Source organism: Gavialis gangeticus, unplaced genomic scaffold, assembly GCF_001723915.1.
Source record: "Gavialis gangeticus isolate Ggan-Ray unplaced genomic scaffold, GavGan_comp1, whole genome shotgun sequence".
NCBI lineage: Eukaryota > Metazoa > Chordata > Crocodylia > Gavialidae > Gavialis > Gavialis gangeticus.
The window spans coordinates 93,820,893-93,845,657 of record NW_017729034.1 but is presented as its reverse complement, the minus strand read 5'-3'; the positions used below and the strand labels follow the sequence as shown (position 1 = coordinate 93,845,657).

At 40.4% G+C, this 24,765-nt stretch overlaps 1 protein-coding gene across 1 annotated transcript in view; it reads left to right on the top strand.

The window, feature by feature from the left end:
* The window catches only part of PEX7 (peroxisomal biogenesis factor 7), an 82,863-nt gene that overhangs the window by 13,786 nt on the left and 44,312 nt on the right, over positions 1-24,765 (top strand). Inside the window, exons 4-7 of the mRNA XM_019527452.1 lie at positions 6,212-6,289; positions 7,605-7,713; positions 22,839-22,945; positions 23,389-23,502. Of these exons, the coding sequence (XP_019382997.1) occupies positions 6,212-6,289; positions 7,605-7,713; positions 22,839-22,945; positions 23,389-23,502 (408 nt within the window). The remainder of the gene's footprint in view (positions 1-6,211; positions 6,290-7,604; positions 7,714-22,838; positions 22,946-23,388; positions 23,503-24,765) is intronic.

Here is a 24,765-nt window from a genome sequence, read left to right as displayed (position 1 = left end):
CCCCCCCCCCCCCCCCCGGCGTCAGCCCTGAGCCCACTCCTTCTGTCCCGCCACCACGTCAGTCTGGGCCTGCTGCTCCTCCCAAGGGCCGGCTTCTCCACACCCTCGGGCCCGGTCCTCCTCCACACTCCCTGCATCAGGCACAGGCCTGCTGCTCCCCTTCCCCTGCTGCTGTCGTGTCCCCCCCCCCATTTCATACACGCATGCACGTGCGCACACACACGTAAGAGAAATCTTCCCAATATAATAATAGATATAGATGTATGTGGATCAATCAATCTGTCTATTGATCTATGCCTGACTAGATTTTATAGATAGATAGATAGATCAATAGATCTTTTATTTATGTATCTATATAAAATGAAGTTTTCTTATTGGTAAAAAAAAAAAAAAAATGGTTACGCTATCTGGTTTTCCTCCTTCATAGGAACTTCAGCCTTGTAAAATAAATGATGGTCTGTCAGCTCCCTCATAAAGCTGAGGAATTATTTTCTTGTAGATCTGAAGCAATATGGTCTTCAAAGAAGGGCATTGAATTGAAGCAGTTTTGCTGACCCGTAGCTTCTTACAAACTATCTTTTGAGAATTATAGCTAATTTCTTGCACTGTATAAAGTAATATGAGTGACATAAACCAGTCACTAACTTGCTGAGTTCAGAAAAATTTTCCACAGAATATTTCACAATTGTGTTTTATATGGCTTTAAATGAAAGAAATATCTAGTACTCGCTCCTCATAGACCGCTACAGATTAAATAGACCACTGATCAGGGCTGATGTAGTACAGCAGTGTGTTTGATGTAAGCCATTGAATAGATTTATGATTGGCAGGCCCTTCTGAAATGGTGCTTTTTGGAAAGGGAAGGAAATCAATAAAATAGTTTTATTTAACTGTATAGAACTTAGTGGAAATGAGAAGAGCACAGAGAGAGAGAGAGAGAGCATACAGGGAGTGCTCACCTGATACCATGGACAGGTACTCAGAACAGCAAGAGATGAGTGGCTTGGTAATATAAATAGTAAAGAGAAGGGTCAGTTCACAAATGGGATCAGAATATAGGCTCTTGTACAATCAACAAGAGGTTGTGCAAGGTAAAGAGTTCAGGATCTTCCAGATGAAGTTTAAGAGTGGACTGACATGGATGACAAACAATATTCGACAGCTAATAGCAATGTTAGACTTACATGAGAAGGTTTTTAACAAGGTAGTATAGATGTAAATTTCCTGCAAGGTTTTTAATGAGTGTCCGTGTGTGTGTGTGTGTCTGGTATTTACTGAAGCAGAGAATAAAGAGTTGGGTAGGAGACCAGACAGCAAGTATGTCAGCCTGGAATGATTGCTTGTATGACACAGTAGTATTTATTGCTATGGTAGGTTAGACAGGAAACGCTTCAAGGAAGACTAGTGTATTGAGTGTAAGAAATACAGCTGTTCTTTAGGTATGTTTAGTGTGGTCTCTACTGTAGGTGTTTGTGCATGTCATGCACACAAGACTGGATTTTTTTTTTTTTTTTTTACTAACAAGATTCGTTAGGGTCAGGCAAACCTCTCTGTATTCCCATACAAGTTCTCATCAGTGGTTTCCCTGGCTACGCCACAGGCACCCGAAGCGTAGGATCCAGGGATGTGATATAAGCACCCTGTCTTGCTTCCTAAAGATCTCTTGTTCTTGCTGGGTGAAGCGGTGTCAGTAGCAAATACATTTAAAGCATTCCAAGAACTCCTTTTGCATATTGCTGATTCTCTGGAGGTTTGGGGCTTTGGTTGCGCCAGAAAAATCCCACCAGCTGTTTAAACACCTGTCAACTTCTGCTTCTGCCAGGATTGCTCTCTTGAAGGGAATTATATGGCAGGCATTGCCCACTGTAACGCCACCGACAAAATGCACTGGAAAGAATTCCCAGGTACCACCTTCAGGGGTTAAGTACTTTTAAATACATTTCAGTCTCAGCTTCCTATTTGTCTTAGCTGCATAAGAAAAGTTATAGGTATAAAATGCAAGACAAATATCTTACATTTCTAGACTTGTTTAGGAGAGTCATTACCCTTCAGCGTAGCTATATCTTTGAGCGGCCAGCTGCCAACCCGTGCTGGCCAAATGTAACTTGTTGACATGGGGCAAGGTGACATCCTCCATTATGCTACAGTATGACAACAAATTGGTGCTCAAGACCATAAGTGAAAATCAACTGGTGGGCCATGTGTTCTTGCAGGGTGCAGTAGTTGTTGCTGATGTTACAGCCCAGGTAGTGGTGTTTGTGGTAAACACATGAAGCACCCTAAGAAGAGGAGAAGAGGTAATGCAAGAAGAGGGAATTTTTCTAAGATTGCAGATGGTAGATGTCATGGAATTGGCGTCAGTGGGAAGTGGAATAGGTAAAAAGGATTCTGCAAAAGAAGTGGGATAGAAGAAAAGATGAGGAAGACGAAGAGGAGGAAATGAGCTGAGCCTGAAAATTAGGTGGAGCATAACAATGTGGAGTTTTAAAGGGATCTTACTTCCTTTCCAGCTTTGGTGTAATTCAGACTCTCAAAGGGAAGTGTTCATCTGTGAACCTAAAGTGTCTTTTGTTGCAGGACAAAAAAAGTCCGCTCCCCATCCCTTCCCCACCCCTGCCATTTGGTATGTATGATTGATCATAAAACCACAAGCAAAGCAAGCCAAGTAATCCAGATGTTAAAACATCATGGGCATCATTCACTCTGTTGAAAAAGAATTCGCCAATTCTGTATAAGGCTTGGAACATCTATAAAAAAACACTTCAGTTTGCTTGGAACGCGTTGGGGAAAGGGATGAAAAATTCTCACTGCCATTAGCAATGTAACCAAGTGCTCATGGCTGGTGAGCAAAATTGAAGCGTGTGGTATGTCAGGGTTATAATTAAAGCTTTGCATGGAGCTATGAAGAGGATTAGTATGGCATATTACCCTCAGCTTGACACTTCATCTGTGTAACTTTTTTGAGGCACAGTGAAGTTTCTTGTGGTGATAAGAAGTTGAGAAATCTAATAAACATATGCTGTATGGACATTAGGTCTAGTTAAGAGATAATCCATAACTTGATAGGTAACCAACACAGATCACTTAAAGTTGTTTTCCATTAACGGCAGTGATTTTCAACCAGGGTGCCTTGAGATCCTTTCAAGGGTGTCACAGAATGCCACACAATGTTAGCACTGTTAGGTGTGCAGACATGATTTCCAAGGTAAACCAAGAGATTTCAGCAGAAATCCAGTGTTAAAAACATTCTGCCCTGTTGTGGTCTGGATTCTTCACAACAAAAGAACAGCTGTATTATTTTTCTGTAGTAAAAAATCTAGTGAAAAATAATAGCTAGCATTTTCCGAGGGGTTCCTTGCATCTAATGGGAGGTATAATATATGTACCCCCCATTAGAATATAAGAAGGTTGAACTATAAAATGGTTGAAAATATAAAATGGTTGAAAACCACTGTTCTAGAGCAATATTTACCAAACAGATATTGGGGTTGAAAGTAGTACATTTTCTTTCTACCTACCAAAGCTGATACAGGACCACCTGTAGTATTTTCAAAGGAAGCACTAGTTGCTGCTTAGATGTAATTGATCATAGAATTTACCTGGTTTTGTATTCAGGAAAATTCATGATTATGTGCTTTCTTATGTAATAACCATGTGTTTTCTTATATTCTAATGACCAAATTGTCAGTCCCTGTACAAAGCCTGATTCAAATGGGATTTATGTAGGTTCTAGAGGATAGTATAGTACTATAACTTATTTTTCTTTAGGGCTATACTGAAATTATATACTGCAGTTAGCAGTATTGCCTCACCACAATTTCACTTGAGTTGTGTTCTGATCTATTTCCTTTTTTTAATGTTTCAGACTTACTGTATTCCACAGTCTTTATTATGTTTTTAAGAGGGCAACACAATATAGTACTGAATGCATCTTACTTTATGATTGCTTATTTCTCTTACTCCATCTCCCTATTCCTTGCATCCTTTTCTTTCTCCCCGTGCATACCACTAAACACAGCTTTTGTCATCATTAGCTTTTTCCTGCCCTGTTGTGTGGCTTAGTGAATGTATTTTATCCAGATAATATCGCAACTTATTTGGTGAGCTGGTGGGTGTCCAAGTAGTAACAAATAACTTGATATCCACTCCTGGTCATAAATTAACACAAGACTCAAGTGCTTCATGGCCTGTGAAGCAAAAGCTGAAGTCCAAGTGAGTGTAGTCACCTATGAATGTTTTTCTGTGTAAACTTTCTTCTTTGACTTGGTCACCATTTTAATTATTTATAAAGTGTTATTTTAAATGAAAAATTCTGGTAGGTGAATTATTTTTGTTATCCAATTTTCAAGTTTATTTTATGATAAGTGTCCAAGGGCTTTATGCTGCTTGTTGTACAAAAATGTAAGTAGAACATGATCCCTAAGATCTTTCATTTAGTGCTCCTCCTGTTATTCATATTGTTTTGTAATTGTAATACTGTCTGTAGGATTATTATCGATTCAGCGACACAATCTGTTGTCTGCCAGGTACATTTTTCTGTCAACTTCTTGGTTTAACATGGGGTGTGGAGAGTTGAAGGCAGCCAGCCATAGGTTAGAAGACAACATCGGTCACGTGGGCTGACTGTTTATTATGAGATATGGAAGGATTGGATCAGGCCTTATAAGCATTCACTGAAAGGCTGGATCTTGAAAAGCATATAATTAATACCTTCTGGTAATCACCAACAGACAATGCTTTTTAAGACGATTGATTGCCTTCTTAATCCTTAATACACATCTGACATTTCTAATAGACGTTGCCATTGAGTCTATAGTAGTTTTAATGGTAAAATTGGCAGGGATCGATTTTTCTGTTTTTCCAAATATGATTCAATCCTCCCACTTCAAGAAGCAAAAACAATTTTAATGTAAATGCACATCTTTATTATCAAAGGACATTGAATTTTGTTCCAGCTCCAGCCATTTGCTGAACCTCATGAATAACCAAAGCTAATTTAATCGCATGATTTGCTCCAGTTATAATGTAGTCCCATTGGAATGTAAGACAAAAGAACGCTTTCATTGATTTTATTCTGTAAAATGCATTTAGAATTTACTGTTGTCTATTTGCCTGAGCTTTTACTTTTCTCTTAATTTTAGTTTGCTCTTGCCTAAAGTATCAACTGTTGGTATAATGCAACAGCTAGCATTGATGGAGTACTAAGATTGAAAATCAAGTAGTTATGTACGGAAATTCTGAAAGTTAGCATTTCTATTGCATTGTTAGCCTTTGCTCATTGCTCAAGCCAGCTGCTGCTGAAGCACCTGTGTTTGTATTGGGGAAGAGAATAAAACAGCCTGGCTTGTTCCAGGACCTCGACTCTCATACACCCTTGAATACAGTAGGTATAATATGCAGTCTGGTATGTGTAAGGCGTTATGTGGTTCTGAGATGATAGGCAGTTAGCACTGCCAGCTGTATGAGGATGACAGCCAGACATATACCTCATTTTCATATCAACATCGCTAATGTGTATGCAACAAATCGGCAGCTGGATAAAAACAGCTCACCTAACCTGAATCTAGAAAAGGCTGAAATGCTAGTTGAAAGCAACTGTACTTTGAACTATTTACTTGGCATACTGATCTCCCCTCACACTAAAGACGTCTGCCTTAATTTTAGAATTTCCTAACTTGCATGTTACTTACTTTTGCAATCTTAACATTCTTTTAATATAGTGATTCTGTTTGTAATAATATATGAAAGAGACGTCCTTAAGGATGTAAATTTGTCATATCTAATTATTCTGTTCCTTAAATCAGTTTTCTAGTGATGATACTCATTTTTTAAATAAGCCAACTCTATAAAAGTAGTTTTGTGTGCAAAGAAGTAAGAGATATGGAGGTCTTCAAGAGATATTGGAGTCTTTTCACAACAAATACTCAACACATTTCAAACTTACTCCTTTATTAAGAGATGTGTCTGTTGGTGTTGGGTATTTATTTATATGACAACAAAAAACAGAACTCAGAGACTGTTTCAGATGTTGAATTTAAATAACCTACATAGGTAAGTGGCTTCACTGACTTCTTTTCAGTGCCAGATGTGCACATTTTCAGCTGAGTATGATGCAAACTGAAAATCCAAATACTCTTAATGGAACTCTGGTTAGTTGGAAAATCAAGCTTGGCTGCTAATGCTATTCTAAACAGTGTTATATCATTTGTAGGCTTATAGTGTTCACTGGAGCCAAACCAGAGGAGAGCAGTTAGTGGTGTCTGGTTCATGGGATCAAACAGCCAAACTGGTATGTTGGGCTTTTTATGGAAGGCCAAATAATGTTATTTGTTTTTTAATGGGAGATTCCTTATTTGTGTTCAAAAACAACATTTGCCCTTCATAATAGAGGTACACCGATACATCAGTCTGATATCAGGTCAGCACTGATATAAAGAAAATTGAGTGCGTTGCAAATTGGCCTGATGGGGCCGAGAATTCGGCCAATAAATGCCCATGCATGCGTGCAGCCGCAGCGCAGCACGCAGGCGGCAATGAGCACAGCCTGGCAGCTTGGAGAGCTATGTGCAGCTGGTAAGTCTGTTATGGTGGGTGGGGAGCGGGGAGGGAAGGGACGTGAGGGGTGGGGGGCAGATCAAAACCCTTGCAATGAGGGAGGGAGAGGGGCAGGAGATGGCTCTGTGCCCCAGATCTGTGTGGGGTGGGTTGTAGCCTGCCCCAGCCCCTGCCCCACTCTCTCCCTCACCACAGGAGCCTTGATCTGCCCCTGCCCCATGCCCCTTCCCTCCTCCCTCCCTGTTCACCACAACAGACTTAGCAGCTGCATTCAGCGGTATTGGAAATCAGATTGGTATTGGCCATTATGCCACCTTAAAAGTCTGCTATTGGTATTGGCTCCCACAATCTGTATCGGTGCACCCCTACTTCACAGTTTTTTGTTGTCTCTTTTGCCCTCTGTCTTTAAACCAGTACTGTAATGTCTTCTTTAACTGGGTTGTAACATTGCCCTTCACATACAAATCTATTGAAACACAGGGATTCTCTCAATTGTATGCATTAAAGGAAGGATCCTGTGAAATGTTAAGGTGCAGGATACACAGTGATATCCTTCAGAGGTTTGTGTAAAATGATTGCAAGAGGGCCACTGAATTTGTGTTTTTTAATTTTTGTTTCTAATTTAATATAGGGGTAAATGGGCACATGTGTGCTCCCACATTCATGTGTATGCCATTTAGCTTTCTGATTCCAAAAACTTCTAAATAGCTAAGCAGCCAGGTGTATTTCAAAGGATAGTTTTAAATATGTAAAATTTTGTTTGGTGGCCACATTTTTGCAGATGCACACAGTATGAATGGCTGTAATATTGAGATCTTTTATTCTTTCTCTTAATAAATAAAGATGGTAGTGTAAGATTGATACACATTTTGTGCATATATGCAGGTAAAAACCTTATTGTACACATAACCTAGTAAAATAAAACTATTTTAAAAGCTTTTTGGAAACTCTGTAAGGAATGCTAAAATAAGCTAAGGAAATGTTGTATAAATAATATGATTCAAGTATTGCCACACTGTGCCTGCAGACTTTGTTTTTCTTTTATTTAGTGGGACCCAGCTGTGGGGAAGTCATTATGCACTTTTAAAGGCCATGAAGGGGTCATTTACAGCACTATATGGTCTCCACACATCCCAGGTTGTTTTGCATCTGCCTCAGGTAAATGTTTTAGGAAAGTAGGGCTCAGCTCAAAAAGAAACCTGCATTTTATTGAATTATTTCAGCAGTTTGTCCAGCAGATGGTAGTGTGCATCACACACACAGAGAAAGAAAAGAGAAACGTACGATTCTAGATAGATTTTGTAGGTTCTATTATGATCTTTAAATCATAGTCGTTGGTTTCTCACCAGGGATTGGTAATTATCTAGGAGTTGCCTCACCTCAGTGACCCAGCATATGAAAAACTTCCAGCCTTTATGTAGCTCTCCTTCCTTCAGATAATTTTTCATTGCTGACTGCTATTACATGCTGTATGCGTTTTTGTATATTCTAACTTATGTCTTTTGTCAGCTTGCCTCAGAATCCATAGTTGCAGTAGGCCATTAGCCATCTCTCAGACCAAAAGTAGGAGACAAATGCTCCCAATTCATCATGTAATATATTGATACATGTCACAGTGTTCTGTCCCCAGAGAGGAAGAATATCAGCAATTTTACTTTATTTTACTTATGCTGCATTTCTGAGTTCTGCTGCTAGTTTACTAAAAATTGAGTTGGATCTCTGGAGCCATGTGAATGACTGCATACTGATTTGGAAAGAGATTAGTCATTGTGATATCTACCTTCACTATAATGAAAGACTTCCATGATAGAACTGGGACAGAAACTTGGTTTTCCTCTGCTTTAAATGAATTTTGAGAGTCATAAATGGGACCCCAGAGAATGAGGCATTAAAAATATTTCTGTTCTTTAATTATGGTGGTACAATTACTATAAAAAGTCCCCAAAGCTTTCCTTATGTTAGGAGTCATTCAAACAATAAAATCTGAAATGTGTTTTAAAAGTTTGACATGATATAATTTATCATGGTTGGCTGTTTTTATTTGACTCCCTTTGGACAGTGGAAATAAAGTAGTTTATTAGTAGCAGATTTTCCTCTGTTCATAATAAGCCATTAGCTCATAGTACTCAAACAGTGATCTATTGAATCAGTGATTCTCAACCAGGGTGCCTTGAGTCTATTGAGGAGTGCCTGTAATCTAAAAAGATTGAGGACTTTTGTACAGAATACCTCCAGCTCATTTGTATAACCATTCTTGTTCTCTTTGAGGCACTGGTTAGTCCTCATCTAGAACATTGTGTGCAGTTTTGGACTCCACATTTTACAAAGGATGTGCCAAAGTTAGAGAGGGCCCAAAGGTAGACAACAAAAATGATAAAAGGAGATGGAAGTCAAAAGCAGTATGAGGAAATAAGTAGGCATGCTCAGCTTGCGGAGAAGGTGCTTAAGAGGGGACATGGTACCAGTTTTCAAATATCTGAAGGGCTGCCATAAAAAAGAGGGGGAACACCATTTCTCTGTTGCAGAAATCAGGAAGAGGACTAATGGCTTGAAGTTGCAACAAAGTAAGGTTAGATTGAATATCAGGAAGAAACTTTTTTGCAGTTAGAACAGTGAGGCATTGGAATAGAATGCCTAAGGAAGTTGTGAAATGAATCAGAACTCATGGCAGAGGTGATATCTTTTATTAGACCAACTAGATTTTTGCAAGAGAAAAACTTTAATTGCAAGCTTTTGGGCACAAACACCCTTCATCAGGCATAGGAGAAAAGATTGTAAAAGTTCTCCTGGGTAGAAATGAAGGTTCGTATTTTATAGGAGAGTTGAAGTTGTGGTAAAATCTTCTGTTTGGAACAGAAGTTGTGGACTCTCTGTCAGATATTCAAGAAGAGATTACATAAGCCTTGATCAGGGATGATCGAGGAATAGCAGTGCTTGGGTGCTCTGTAAAGAGCAAGTTAGAAACCTAGGAGTTCTTCCCACCCCTTTAACCCCTACAGATTGCTGGGAGATAAGAAAAGCTTTGTAGCCTAGCAGGTGAATATTGAAGATGACCAAGAGAATAAAGAAGAGCTCTACAACTGGCTTGGTTATAAAAGAAGATGAAAGGGCTGGAATAAAATTATGGAGGTGATGCAGAAAGGGGAGTTATGTCTGTCCAGAAAGAGGTTGTGATGTGTGGAGTTCTGCTTGTTGTCCCAAGATTGCTAACCAGAATAGAAGGTGTTTAGTATTTCCCATGCTTCTGGGTTTGCTGGATACCACATGGGGCTGGGAAGACTTTTTTACCCTCCTTCTGCTACAGGTTTCAGGGGCTTTTGGTTTGTTTTTTTTCTCCCCACCTTCCTGAGAAGCACTGGGTGCTAGCTGCAGCCAAGTCTGTGGATTTTGACTGAGGCTTGCCAGTGCTCCTGTTGGGATTAAATCCCAAAGGTTTCTGGCTAGAGGGTCTTGCCTTTCTGCTCAGGGTCACACCAACTGCCACATTTGGAATCAGGAAGGAATTTTACCCCATGGTCAGATTGCTACAGTTTTTAGGGGTATTTGCCTTTCCTTCTAGTGTGGGACATGGCCTTGTGTCCTGGATCTCTTGAGTGTATTTTAAAAAACTTCGCAGCAGCAGGACGCTTAGATTTGTATGGGTTATATTGGGTAGGGATGATTCTGCCTCAGGCAGAGGGTTGGACTAGATGGCCTCTGGAGGTCCCTTTCACCTCCCCTACTTTTCTATGATTCTGTGATCCCTGAGAATCAGCAGTGGTCTTATTTATAAGATTGGGCCCTGTACTCTGTATCCACAGCACCAGGGAAATCCAGCCATCTGGCACAAACATTAGGTTGAAATCTGGCAGGCAAATGCAGACATAATTTTGCACATGAGAATTGTTCCATTGATGTCAGTGGGATTTCTTGCACATAAAGGTAAGCATACGCATGATGTATTTGCAGAATCCAAGCTATAATTTGCAATTTAAAAAGCAGACCACAGAAACAAGGTGCATTGTTTTTTTCCTCACTGAACTTCGGATGCATCTATGGAAGATCAGCAAATGCATGACCTTGCAGTTTGTACTACTGCATTTCATCCATTTCCTATGACCAGTGCTCTGGGTCATTTTGTTCTTCCAGTACAGTGCTCCAATCTTCAGGTTTGTTGCAGAAGACTTCAACAGTTCCAGACTTTTTGTGAAATATCTGTTATTGGATGTTTCTAAGTGCAGATTAGGTGAACACTTGTATAGCCTGGTTTAAACAAGGTGATTCTACTTTACGCATGGAGTTGAATTGGATGATGTGCAAAAAATCCCATGTAGGCCTGTTTTTTATGTTTATTTCTTTAATGACACTATATTGATTAAAACCTTCAGTAAGTTTCCAGTATCTACACGGATGGGAGAAATCCCTGTGCGTAAGACCTAGTCAAAGATTCTTTGAATTTTGCAGATTTTTTCATTGAATTCCATGGTCATTGAATTGGGCCTTAAATTTCAGCTGCACCTTTATTTTATATAAAAATATGTCCAAGAAAGCATATCATCATTAAATGAGAAAAATTGATGACTTAAAATCGTGCAAAATCTTCCTCTTTATTTCAAAATAAAATATCTGATGCGCTATTGAATGGATTAACTTCAAACCAAAGGATAAGTGGGACTTTTTATATGGAATGTTGTTCAGTGTTTTTTTTAATTAAACCTGTGAAGTTTCCCAGAATATTATGAGATGGCATTACTGCTCCAGACCTATAATGGAGCATTTCTTTTGGTCAATAATAACATATCTATCTCTATGTCCAGTAAATGCACTGATCTGATTGTCTCTTATTCTTAGATTTAAATTCCATTTCCTTCTCACAGGACTGCAGCCTAGATGATACATTTTCAGAGTGCTTACTTCATTTCTTCAGTGACTAAGGGCATTTTATCTTTTCTGTCGTGGTGGAGCATGTTGTTGGGATAGCATTGGGACTAACTGAATCCTATTGTGGCACTAGATGTTCTGTAGATAACGGAGTGGGTTGCAATTTTTGATTTTCAGAATCTTTAGAATGATTTGACTGAGATGGGTAACCCATTTGTGAATGTGGTCTGAAATTTTGGGAGGAAGTGATCATGATATGATCTGTGATCCTAAGGAAGGGAAATGAAGAAGAAAGCAAAAAAAAAGCAGGGGTGAGGGGGTAGAGGGACACTTGACTCCTGCTTTAAAAAAAAAAATGTTTCAACAAAGTTGGGGAGAAAAAGTGGATGAGTTCCTATTGGGTGGACAGACTAAAAATAAAAAAGGAGTGTAAATGGGCTGACAGTTCTGAAAGAAGTAGTATCGGAAGCTCAACAATGACCTGCTCCAATGTAGAGGAAAGATTAGAAGAACCACAAGAGAATGATGTGGCTACAAAAGCAGCTGCTTAACTATCTGAAATCAAAGGAGTTTATATACAGGCAGTGGAAAGATGGATTTGTCACTGGGTGTACAGAAGAATAGCATGAATAAGATACAGCTGGCAAAAGATATTAAAGAGAACACGGAAATGTTCTATGGATTGTATTGGATGGAAAAGGAAGATTGGATAAAATAGGTCTACTCCTCAGCGGCAAAGGTGAATGAATGGTGGGGAATAATTGGCATGTCACTAGCACGCTTAAGAAGGATTTGAGCTTATGGTAGATGACAAATTCAACATTAGTCAGCAACATGATGCTATTAAGAAATACAAAATATAACCTTAGCTGTAATTACATGGAACATGGCATGCAAAAACCTGCATACCAGTCTACTTGGTGTAGGTTAGGCCTCAGTGGAGCCCAGTGCTAAAGAAGGATGTGGAACAGTGATTCTCAGCTGGGGTGCAACAACACATAGGGGTGATGCAAGATCCTCTCAAGGGTGCTACAACACTGCTGCTGCCCCTTCCAGGTGGAACAACTGTTTCTGGGAGATGCCATTTCAGGCTGGACTGGAAAGCGGCTACTGTGGAAGGTACACTCTACTAGAGCCTGACCTGAGGAGAGGTCCTACTGGCATAACTAAGAGGACTGAGGGGGGCAGAAGCCCCAGCTGCCAACTTAGAGAGGGCACCCCCAGATCTTTTCTATCTCCTTGTTCTCTCTGATTTCTCCATGTAGCTTGCTGACCATCACTGTTGCTTGTAGAAATCTTCAGGGCTTCAGCAGGGGTCATAAGCCTGCTTATTACACCCCTGGAAAGTTGGATAGCATCTACTGAAGTATGTGCTGTCCCAGCTCCTACCCCTGCTGAACTTAGCTGGGGTAAAACAGCACCACTTCAGACTCCAGTCCTGATTCATCCAGCTGGCGATCGCCCCTGGCCTTCTCCTAGTGTGCTGGGTGAGCTGTGCCCTCAGGTGCCAGCTGCACTGCCTGGTAGGCAAGGGCTAGGTGGCATTTGCCTTGGGAAGTGGAAGAGCCCGTTTGGGCTCCCCCTGGAACAGTAGGCAGTAGTCAAGGGTGTGACGTGGCACTTGTTTCCTCACTTTGCCATTTCTAGAAATGTAAAGGCTGAAGAAACTAAGTCAATAAACTTAGTTTCTCAGAAATTAATATTAACCTGAACATTTATTTTCAAGCTGAAATTGACAAGGTTGGGGTTGGTGCTGAACTCTTGAACTCCCCTCTGTCCCTTCACTTCCTAGCCCTACTTTTATGTTCCCTTACCCAGAAGGGTGTTGAAAATTATGTCCATATTTGTCTATCATGACATCACAGGATAGGGATACACATTTGGAGCTGTTTCAAAAGTACAGCAGCTATTACATTCTAATTGTTACATGTAGGGCATCTGGGAATGATATAAATGTAGCAAAACTACATGAACTACTTCATCCTGTGTTAAAGTTGCAGTGGTTTTGCTACATTTGTGTCTACGCTTGTTTTTTTGCCAGTCCAGGGTGGGCATTACATGAAGCCCAGGTCCCAGACTGGCTAGAGCAGGTGATGAATCAAGCATGGTGTTGGCACAAGGGAGTCCTTCACACGCTGGATCCACCGCTTGCTCTGTACACAGCACTTCTACCAGAGCTGCTGGCGTGGGTGTTGCAAGCGGCTTGCATCCTGGGTGGGCCAGAGCAGGCGTTGCATGTGCTGCATCCAGTATGCAGATGGGGGTGGGATGGCATGGGTCCACGGGCTTGATCTGACTGGTGATTTGACATCCCTATTTTAATTATTTTTTTCTTTAAAAAGGTCTCGCTACAAGTTCAGTTAACCGAAATGCTCAGTAATACAAAGTTTGTTTTCTTATATGTATGAGTATAAGCAGAGGGAAGAAAATGGAGTGGCTTAGTGCTAGCTAACTTCACTCTGCACTTTCTGTGTTTTCAGTCCTCTCAAGATCCCAGTGAAGACAAGTGTTCTTATCTTGTGTCTGGCCTTCTTTGCATGCTGGAAAAAGCTCACACAGCACAGGAAGGTAGCTGCTTAAAAATGTTTGAACTGAGACTAGCAGGTTTGTTCCAGGTCACTACTGAAGCACACTGGCAGCAAAGTAAGGGAGCTTAAACTATATTTGTCTCAAGCTAATGCAGCAAGCTGTGAGCTTTTAGGGCTACAAAATGGACTCTCAGATTATTCTTTTTAAGATAGAGCAGGAGGAGAAGGAAGAAAGATGGATCCCTTCCCAAGTTCTTGAAATACAGGGCAAAAAAAGAATGCTAAGTTAGAAACATGTAGTTTGGTTAAAGATCTTCAAATTGAGTAAGTTGTATCAATCTACAGGCAGACTGAGTTAGTGTGTAGTGGACAGCAAAAAAAAATTAAACTGTAGAGGAAAATTGAACGTATCTTCAATTAAATTAACTTTCATTCATCACTAATACACCTCCGCATACCGTTTAGACAGATGTGTGAGGCACTTTACAATGCTGCCGTTATCAAATGTAATTGTTTGTATTCATAAGCTGCTTACTCAGTTGCCTCTTCCCTGTTGTTCTTTGAAACTGGAGATATTATTATTAACCACCAGGAGCTGTTAATTCAGTGTATTTAAACAAATTTTGTTATGTCAGTAACAGTTTCTGAGCTGATAAGGTAAGCGGAGAGATCAGGTGGACGTGCTGCACTGGCTCAGGCCTGATAAATGTCTGGCTGACATCGAAAGAGCTGTCATGTGGAAAATGTGATTAAAGAAATGACATAAATAACAACTGCCTGCTGGCTAAAAGGGTTTAATGAGTCATTGTGTCATTTGCCCAGAAGGTCTGTCTTTCTACCTGGAGAACAAAGTAATGAGCAGCACACAAAGAAGGTGCCAAATGCACACAACTAGTATATAGCCAAAAGTAAATCAATTCAATTAAATGATCCTCAACCACTTCAGAGCAATAGGCCAGTCTGGGTTCATCTAATGCATTACTGAAGCCACCTTTATAGAGTCAAATCATTTTTATTGTCCTTTAAATTTGCCAGAAAGAAGCAACTAACAACTACCTTCCCCCCTTAATTGCATAACTCTAATGCTGTTCAGTGTTATACTGCATCGGTAAATTGAATGGAGAGTCTCTTCTGTCCTGGAAAAGGCCCAGCCAGGTTTAGAATAAGTCTTTATCTTAGTTGCTAAGACTTCAGTTTTAGTGTTGCATTCATTTTAATCACTGATGCAGCCATTGAGCCTACTGATTACTGTAAGTACATCCTGCTTTCATTACAGTTTTAACAACTTTTCAGAGTCAAGTAAAGTACCAACAATAGGTATTTGAAAATCTTAGGAGCACATAGTCTGCAAGGTAATATTTTTCCCATTCATCATGAGTTAGCTCAAATAATTGTAGCCTTTGCAGAAGGAAATATTTTCCAGACTGAAAACACCTCCTGGAAAACTCACAAGGAGGTGTGGTTTTCACTGTGAAACTTCACATGCATAGGCAGAAGTGTTATAGATCTGCAGCTTTCATGGCTTATGATTAAATACATAAATCCACTCTCCATGCTTTGTTAAATTGAGCACTTATGTTTTATCTTTAAAGAGTATCAGCAGCCCTGTCACTCTCATTCCATCCTGATGACTGCATTAACTAACACTTTACTAGTACATACATACTTAAACCATTTTAAAAAGGTCAATCTTTGACTTATCTTGGAAAATGTACTTTTAGTAAACACACTGCATAAGCCAGGAGTTCCCAAATTGTGGTTTGACGAGAGTAGCTTTGTCACATAATAGTGACCTTCCTTGTTTTTAGAGACTGTACAGTGATACCCCCACTTACCTAGCCTGTGGGCAGTCTACAAAGTAAGTAAAGCACTGTGGACAAAATCTCACTTTGCTGTCTTCATCAGCTCTCAGTTTTAGCTATTTAATTACCTGTGTCCATGAGCACTGTTAGAGGGTCTCACTGACAACACATTATCTAGGACCCATGAGTTAGAGACAACTGATGTGGTGAATACTGACAAAAGAGCTTTCAATGCAGTTATAACCTGCAGGTCTTTTTATTGAGAGATGGTGAAGTAAAACTGGACTTTACTTTTATTTATGCTACAGAAGTGGCAAAACATTTGGGGGAAGGGAAAAATAAAAATACCAGCCTATTTGGGTTTATTTTGGTTTCCACAAAACCAAAGTGCATAGCTCTCTAATTTCAAATAATACAGTGAGGATAGGATGATACAAGTTCCTGAGATATTCATAAAGCATTGTAAAGGCTGACTTGTGCTATTTTCTTTTTTATATGCTTCCTAGGAAGTTCATTGTGCTTGTTTGGAGGCACTTAATGTGCTAAATATAAATAGCAATTGCTATTTATGTAAATAGCAATTGCTAGAATTGGGATGAATGATGAGTTTCTGGAGACTAAAACCTTTAAGAGATGGAAGAATAACATGCTTTAATTAGCATGTACTTATTTTCTCTAGATCTTAGGCCTTTAAAAAATAAATTGACTGTCATGTTACTATATGTAATTTGGCATATGCTCATCGCAATACTGATAAACTTTGTACTAGATGCTATTAAAATATAATGTACTTGCTTAGTTTCTGGTGTCAAAACAAATATTTGATGAAATTCAGTAGGCATTTTCATTTGAAGTACATTACCTCAAGACACGTTGCCCCAGTGTGGAATTTATCTGTGTCTTGTGCTGAATAAGTTTGACTAAATGAATCTCTGATTTTTTTCAATCTGTCTTGAAATTCTCTGCAAGAAATGAGTTTGGCATTGTATTTATGGTGTTTGCCAACCATGGTACGATTATATGTAGCCTTTGCTGGATGTGGTTCTCAAGTTAAGTATTAGTTTAGAAATGATCAACTAGTAAAATGCAGAACAAGAAAACAGTGATTTGTCTTTACAGAGGATCTATGTACTTCAAGAGATTTTGAGTAGAGTTGTGGGAATAATGGACTTTTCCCTTTGATTTCCAAATGAAAACTTCTATTCAGGACAATCTGAAATGTAACATTTTAGTTACATAACTATAACGTATAATGTTATTTTTAGTTTTTCTTGCTTTAAATGAAGGTTAATTTTGAAATGAGAAAGTAATTTCAAATTTTTGCTTAGAAAATATCAAAACAAATTTGGTTGTTTCTGAAAATTAAATGCAGATATTTTCCCTTTTTTGTTGGAAAACAGTTGGAAACCCAAATTGTTGACTAGCTTGTAGTTTTCTTCCCCCCCTTCCCAAAATTGCTTTTGTGGGTTTTTTGGAAGGGTGAAGGAAGCCCTGGCGGGGGGAGGGGCGCTGCAGGGAAGAATATATTATTCAATGAAAAAGAATCTGTTTCGGTTTAACTTGGACTAAGTCAAAACTGCTTTGATTATAACTTTTTTCTTATTATAACTCAAGTGTGTTTTATATCAGACTGAAGAATGTAACCATGAGACAGCAGTTGTATATGTAAGCTGTGTTTACCTATTTTCTAAACCAGAGATTGGCAATCTAAAGCCCAATGGCTGAGTGTGGCCCATAGAGCCATTTGATCTTGCCTGAAGTTGTTGGGTTTCAGCAGCATGGGGTGGTGGGGGGCTCCATCAGCAGTTGCTTTTCCCTGCTACCATGGGGAAAACTACCACCTTCAGGCACTGTTCCCCTGCTACTGCGTAGGAAAATCACCAGCTGCAGCTGGTTCCTAGCACATGCACATCTGCCCATCTCTGACCAAAACTAAGTCAATCTGGCCTGCAGCCCACTGTGCTAGATAGACTCTGTAAAGACAGGCTTCGTACAAATATGGTCTTTTAATGAATGTGTTGTGTGTATGCGAGTAATCCTAACACTTATCTTTAATACAAGTCAGGAACTAGGATTCAACATGAATCGGAGCAAATATCTTAGTATTTCTGTTCTCCAGCTTCCTCTGTTAAATAAGGATGATACATATGCCCCAAGCAGTGTTATGAAACTGGATTAATGTTAAGTTGTGGTCTTTGGACAAATATATGGTAAATTTTATTATGTTCTTTGGGGGGATATTGTACTTAAATATTTCTGTTCCTAGTATCACTTACTGTTAACTCTTTCCTTTAGTTGATTAAAGCTATTTTTCTCTATTTTTTCCTATCTACATATCAGTTATAACAGGGTCAGATTCCTTGTATTAGTGTTTACAAAACCACTTTCATCATTTTAAGTGAAACTCTTTAAGGTAACAGTACTTGCTTTCACAAAAACTAATTTGTAGCTGTGCTGGCTGGAGCGCTTTCTCCCTTCAGATAGTTGCTTTTCATTAATCTCTTAAGTACCTAGCTGTGCTGAATTGTGTACCTCAGCATAGTTCAGTATTGATTGCACTAACTGGTTCTCGTCTCAGTGGACTCTGGTTTATAGATCTGGGCGAAATTCACCCCTGGGCAATTTGCCAACATAAAACTGACCCACCACTTAAGTCCCACATAAACCTAGTCCCTTGATGGAAATCAAGTAGAGTTCAGGTCTTCTGGTAATTGTACACTTATGGATTAAGTGTATACTTCTGACTTAGGCCGTGGACACACATTCATTTGTAGCACTATAAAGTGCCCCCAGACTGGTGTACTACAAAGTCATCTCAAGGATGTGCTTTCCAGCCAGGGGGCAATAGAGGGCTGGTGGTAGCAGCCTTCCAGCATCCCAGCAGGCTTCCATGCAGCTTGCTGCAGCTGACAGGCTATCAGGAAGCTAGCTACTTCTGCTCTTTTCTCACTTGGAGGGTGTGGGTGGGAAGGAGAGTGGAGGACTGTGAGATGCAAGGAGTCCAAGAGACCTCCTATAGCGTTGCATGTAACTGTCTACATGTTCCATGTGGGATTACAAGACGTAGTACTATAGAGAAGTTCCTCTTTGAAAAAGGAACATTTTTAATGCAGATTTGCTATTTTTCTCATGCTACAGATGTTGTGACTGTGAGGATGCCCACTTTTTAAAGCTCTACAAGGGCAGTTGCAGCATTACAAATGTAATGTGTCCATAGCTTGAGTATCTCTTTTAGGAGTTTTCATCAGGGAGATGCATGCTGTCTAGTGTACTTCTTTTTTAATTTTAACATAGGTTTTGGAAATTCCAGGTAGGGAAAATGCTATGCACTGACAAAACAATGTTCAGTAACCACCCCACAAACCAGCAGCATTTTGTTGCCTAAGAGAGGTGGCTTGATGCTAACAGGAAATTTAAGACTACCTTTCATAGTTTCATAGTTTCTAGGGTCGGAAGGGACCTGAGCAGATCATCTAGTCCGACCCCCTGCCATGGCAGGAAGAGCACTGGGGTCAAACGACCCCAGTAAGGTGGTCATCCAACCTCCTCTTAAAAACCCCCAGGGTGGGAGCCTGCACCACCTCACTTTACTTTTACTTAATTTGGGGGTGTATGTTAGTGATGGCCCTTATTGAACAAGACCATATTTCAGAAACTTTCTCTTTGTTCCACTCTGTTTTTCTTACTCTGCTCCTCAAGGATTAAAAAAAATGGTGAGGGTACAACCTCTTGTCTTTGCCACTTCTGTCTGAAACTAAGCTGGGAAAAGTAGAACTAGTTTTGGCTTTCATGCTGACTGTTTCATTGACTAAAAGGTTCAATAGCAAGGTCACCAGGCATCATATAAGAAAGCAGGATATCAGAGTTCCAGGCACTGATGTTATTAATTCTGGCTGGCACTAAAGCTGTATATGCAGTCTTGCGTTACTTCCAAACTACTAGGTCTCAAATAATCTGTTTTGCATAGTCAGCATTTTTTACCACCATCAGGAAGATTGGATATGTTCTGCCAATCTTTTATTGGCTAACGGTGGTAGTTTTCCAAATGATCTTGGCCCTAAACTTGCTACTTTCATCCATACCCTTTGCAGTTAATCTTAGCTCATATGGATTCATTTATATATAGATTCATTTATAAAAATGAAAGGTGTCTTGTAAGTACTGTGGTTTGTAAATTACGAAGTGCTCCTTGAAATCTGTATTATCTGATTGCAAGCCCCATTCAAGTATAAAAAAAATATCTTTAAGCCTGTTATATCATAGGGAAGCTTAAGCCCAAATCAAATATGTCCTGTTAGAGCAAGTAGGATTGGCAAAGCTGGAGATGTCTAGTCACATAGGACCAAATCCAGATTGGTCACCTAGCCAGCCATGCTTAGCCATTGCAACACTTCAGAAGTGGGCACCTGGTCCCAGGAAAGCTATTCAAACTGGTACTTAGGATCCCTATACTGTCTATGGGGAGTCTTGGGTGCCTCTGATTTAGGGTTAGGCATCTAGGTACTCCCCACAGATAATGAGGAAGGGATAAATTCCTCCAAAGGGTGATATGGGAAGCCTAAAGTTGCCTAGAAAATGCTAAGCACACAAGCATATCAAAACTCCTACCTTTCTCTGGTGGTTAGGCACCTAACTCAGACTTCACGTTAGATGTCTCCATTCACGTGAGATCTAGAATTTTGTTTATGCATTTTTATCCAGTCAGTATTTCTTGCAAAATGAATAAGCAGTTGTAGGAGCAAGGGTGAGAATCCATTAGCCCAGCCTCAGCACAATATCCATAGCTTAGCTCAACCCATAACTTGGTGGTTAGGGACCTTTCCTGGGAAGTGGGAGATGTAGGTTCAATTCCTCATGTTTAGGAAGGCGTAGAATACAGGTCTCCCATTTCCTAGCTGAGTGTTTTAGTAACTAGGTTGCTGGGCAGAAGGTAGGCTGCTCAGTTGGGCACCTAGGTGCTCTCTTCAGCTGCTCCTCCTTTCCTCCAGTTGTGATTCAGACAGGGCATGGTCTTACACGATCTTAGAAGTGAGCCTAAGAAGGGCTTTCAGTTTATGAATCCCCCATGAACAAAAATACCTAACTCAGAGCTGCTGGGAATTGCTTGTAATCTTGGAGAAAGGCAGGATTTCCCTTCCCTACTACTCTCCACACCCTTTCTTTTGGCTTACATGTGCGTCCTCCAGCAAGCATACCAACTGCTGTGAATTCTGACTCCAAGTTGCCTAAGAAGAGACCTAGGATGCCAAACTTGAGCTCTCAATTACAGTCTTGAATGCACATGCTTAAATTTTATATTTCAGCATATAGCATCAACTTGATGAAGTCCCTTGTTGAACCTGAACCATGGTCCCTAGTACCCAAAAGCCAGATCCAATTTCACCTTCTAAGCAGTTCCATTCAGGAGTCTAAACATAAGCACCTACCTTGGAAGTGATCAGGATTGTCAGGCCTAGGCAATTAGGATTACTGCACAATGAATGTGAAGAACTAAATGCCTCTCAAGGATGATTCAGGTGCTGAAGAGGGAGGCACCTCTGTTTACCCTACATGCGTGTGTCTGAACTTCAGTTCTCAAAAGCTTAAGCATCTAACTTAGAGCTGCAAGGCAGATGCTGCAGACTTCTCACTGGATCCCAAGCGCCTGGCGGGAAGATACCTACCTGACATCAGTATTGAGTTCAATATAAAGCAAAGTACCTTTGCTGCCACCACCACCCACTTCACTTTTGAACACAGCTATGAGTGTCTGTCTTTGTCCAGTAGTCTAGTTCTAAGACCATTTACCCAGGAATGGGAAACTTGGCTTCTGTGTCTTCGCCACCCTGGGTGAATCAAAACCTACAGCTCCTACTTCCTAGGAGAGTTCCCTAACTGTGAAGCTGTGAACCATGACAGTTTTGCTACCCTCCCCTCTCTTGCTGAAGTTTGCCCATTGAGCATGCAAGTGTATAAGTTGTGGGGCCAGAAGGAGAGCAAAAAAGAGGGAGCGTGTCTCTGAAATCTAGCTCTTGCATTTTGAGTTAGTCAGTCATTAGTTTAAAAAAATACCCTGGTAGCAGAGACTGGAATGCTCCAATTTATAGCTGTGCCACAAGCATTACACTAGTATCACACTCCTTGCTTGGTTTCTTTCTGGTCCCATGAATCTTGCCTTTTTGATTGCCAGTGGACAGGTTTCATCAAGGAGGATAGTAGGGTCCCCCAGCCATAGCCAAGTGGCAGGGGCATTCCTCAGGAAATTAGAAGCCTTGGGTTCAAATCCCCTCATGATGAGGTGGGCCTATAATTCAATTCTCCCACTTCTGGGGTGAGTGCTTGTCCCTTTTGTTTGCTGTGGGTGTTTTTGATAAATGGTGAACATGAACAACACCAACGCCTCCTTTTTCATCAGCTATATTTTGTAGTGTGCTGCATGTATGCTGTCAGCATCAAACAGTTGCTGGGTGTGCTCCATCTCCACTTAAAGAATTGTAGACCTAGGCTTCCCCTACAAAAGATTATCCCCTACAATGATGATAATAGGTTACTTCTGAGGATGTGCAGTAGCCCAAGCATCAGACCTAAGGAGCTTTTCAGGCCAAAATGAAGATGCTTAATGGATATATACCTAAGTGGTTTTAAGGCCACTGAGTCTGGTTCAGTCTTGATAGTTCTTTTGTGATGCAGCCACTTCAGTTCAACAAAACTAATTTAGATACCCATAATATTTTGGATCTGGTCCTTGTTCCTTTTCTGAAAATAGGACACAAAGTCCTATGTTACTTGAAACCTTTTGAAAATTGTCATGTTTTTTCTCAAATTGAAGACTTTATTAAATGATCACAGAGATGTTAGCAATTCACTTAAACTAATCTCTACTCTTATCTTGGTAATTAAACAGTAACAATAATAATAAACTGCTTATTCTCTTCTTTGTTGTTTTTTTTTCTGTGCATCCCATGTATTATATACCTAGCTTATTTGGCCCGCAGTTTTTTCATGCCAGGGTCTATCTTTGGTAGAAGCTTAGGAAATTGTTGTACCTAACTAACAAGTACTAGTGGATTTGAAGTAGTTCACATTTGACTTACCAGAGTTTCTTTTGTTTCAGGTGATCAGACTTTAAGAGTTTGGGATGTGAAAACACCAGGAGTCAAAGTAGTGATTCCAGCACACCAGGCTGAGATCCTGAGCTGTGACTGGTGCAAGTATGATGAGGTATAATGTGTTGTGCCAAATTACTGCAAACATTCCTTAACGAACTGCTGTTATTAAAGGGTAAAGGGTTTTTTTTACTGCTACATCAGTGTCAGTTTTATTTATATGGGATAACAGTCATGTACAGTGACTGGTTAGATTATTTTCAGTCCTTAGCAAGAGCTCAGACCCAGAAGAGTGACTCCCAGGGATGAATGTGTAAAAATAAAAATCAATCTTTGGTAGAAGATGTTTGCAGGGTTGACAGATTTATTTAAAACTTATCTTTTACTTTCTTTTTAATTTGTACACTGGAGGCCTCCTTCCTGGCTTACATGTGTTACATTCATAGCATGATTTCATCTGACTTTTTCATAGCCAAACAATTCACTTAACAGTTATCATGGCAACTTTAATATTAAGCTTGTTCAAGTGTGTCTGTGGCTTTTGTTTTAAATCTTCAGAACTTGCTGGTAACCGGAGCAGTTGACTGTAGTTTGAAAGGTTGGGATTTGAGGAACGTCAGGCATCCAGTGTTCAACCTCTTTGGCCATACATATGCTGTTAGAAGAGTAAAAGTAAGTTTGTTTTATTTGCACTGCCCTATCATTTACTTTCTATTAAAGTATCAGTGGAAGCATTTTGGTATTCAAAAGCTGTTCATATGCTGAGAGTGATGGAGGCCTTGAGGTTTTTTTCATGTGAAAAGATATAGAGGATAGCGGTAGGGGGGAAACAACTGTGGCTTTTCTTAGTTATTCCATTAGGTTCAGCTGGATACAGTATACTCCCTTAAATCTTTTTAAAACTGTGCTGTATTATTGTTTAATGGTTGCTTCCTTCCACCCTAAAGGTGATAGCATTTGTGTGTCAGATTAGAGCTTGATGTGAATGTGTGTTTGTGCATATATTAATGTGCATAGGCATTTTAAGTGTGAGGAACATTAATATGGAGCGGCAAGTTTACCTTTGGGGTAGCTTCACAGTTAAGGCCCAGTTTTCCCTCCTGTTCTCCCCATTGCCCTCATTGGTAAATTAGAACAGGTTGTTCAACTTTTAAGTGGGCAGGAGCCTCATATTGTGCAGGCTGCATTAGTAGGGGGCCACCTTGGTGGGACCATGGGCCCCTAGGGCTGAACATCATATGACCCTCGGCCCCTTTTGCTGCACTGTGCATGCACCCCAGCACCTCTTCCCACTATATCATGTGTTCCTCTGCTGCATCCTGAATCCTTCTGCAGCACCATGCATCCTCTTGCCACCACCCCCATCGCACTTCCTGTCTACCCATTGCACCACAGGTCCCAGTGCCCAAAATCACACTGCACTACACATTCCTTTGCTGTACTTCATGCTGTCTTAGCTCCTCCCCACTGTGCACCTGGTGTGGCAGAAGGCCACCTCTGTTTCTCCCCAGAAACTCTGCTCTGTGACAGTTTGGTTAGGATGAGCCCAGCAGAGGATACACACCTTACCCTATCTCTTTAGGTAACCTGAACTGGATACATTTCTGAGGGAGGGCGGAAACCTGTGCCCTCTGCCTACATGACTGGCATCACATAATTGGGTGAGGGGCTTGGGCACCCTGGGGAGCTAGGAACTGCCAATCTGCCCAGCAACCAGTGATGCATTTCAAATTGGTTGGCTGACAGCCAAGAGGTGCTGGCCTCCATTGGACCAGGTAAATGAGGTCATAAGGGCTATATAAGTTAAGGACTGCCCAGGAGGAGGGGGGCAGCAGCCATGAGGAAAACTCAGAGAGAGAGGAGCTGGACTATCTGAAACCTGCTCTCTCTCAGAAGTCATGATGAAGGAACTGCCTGCCTCCAGAGGAAATCTTC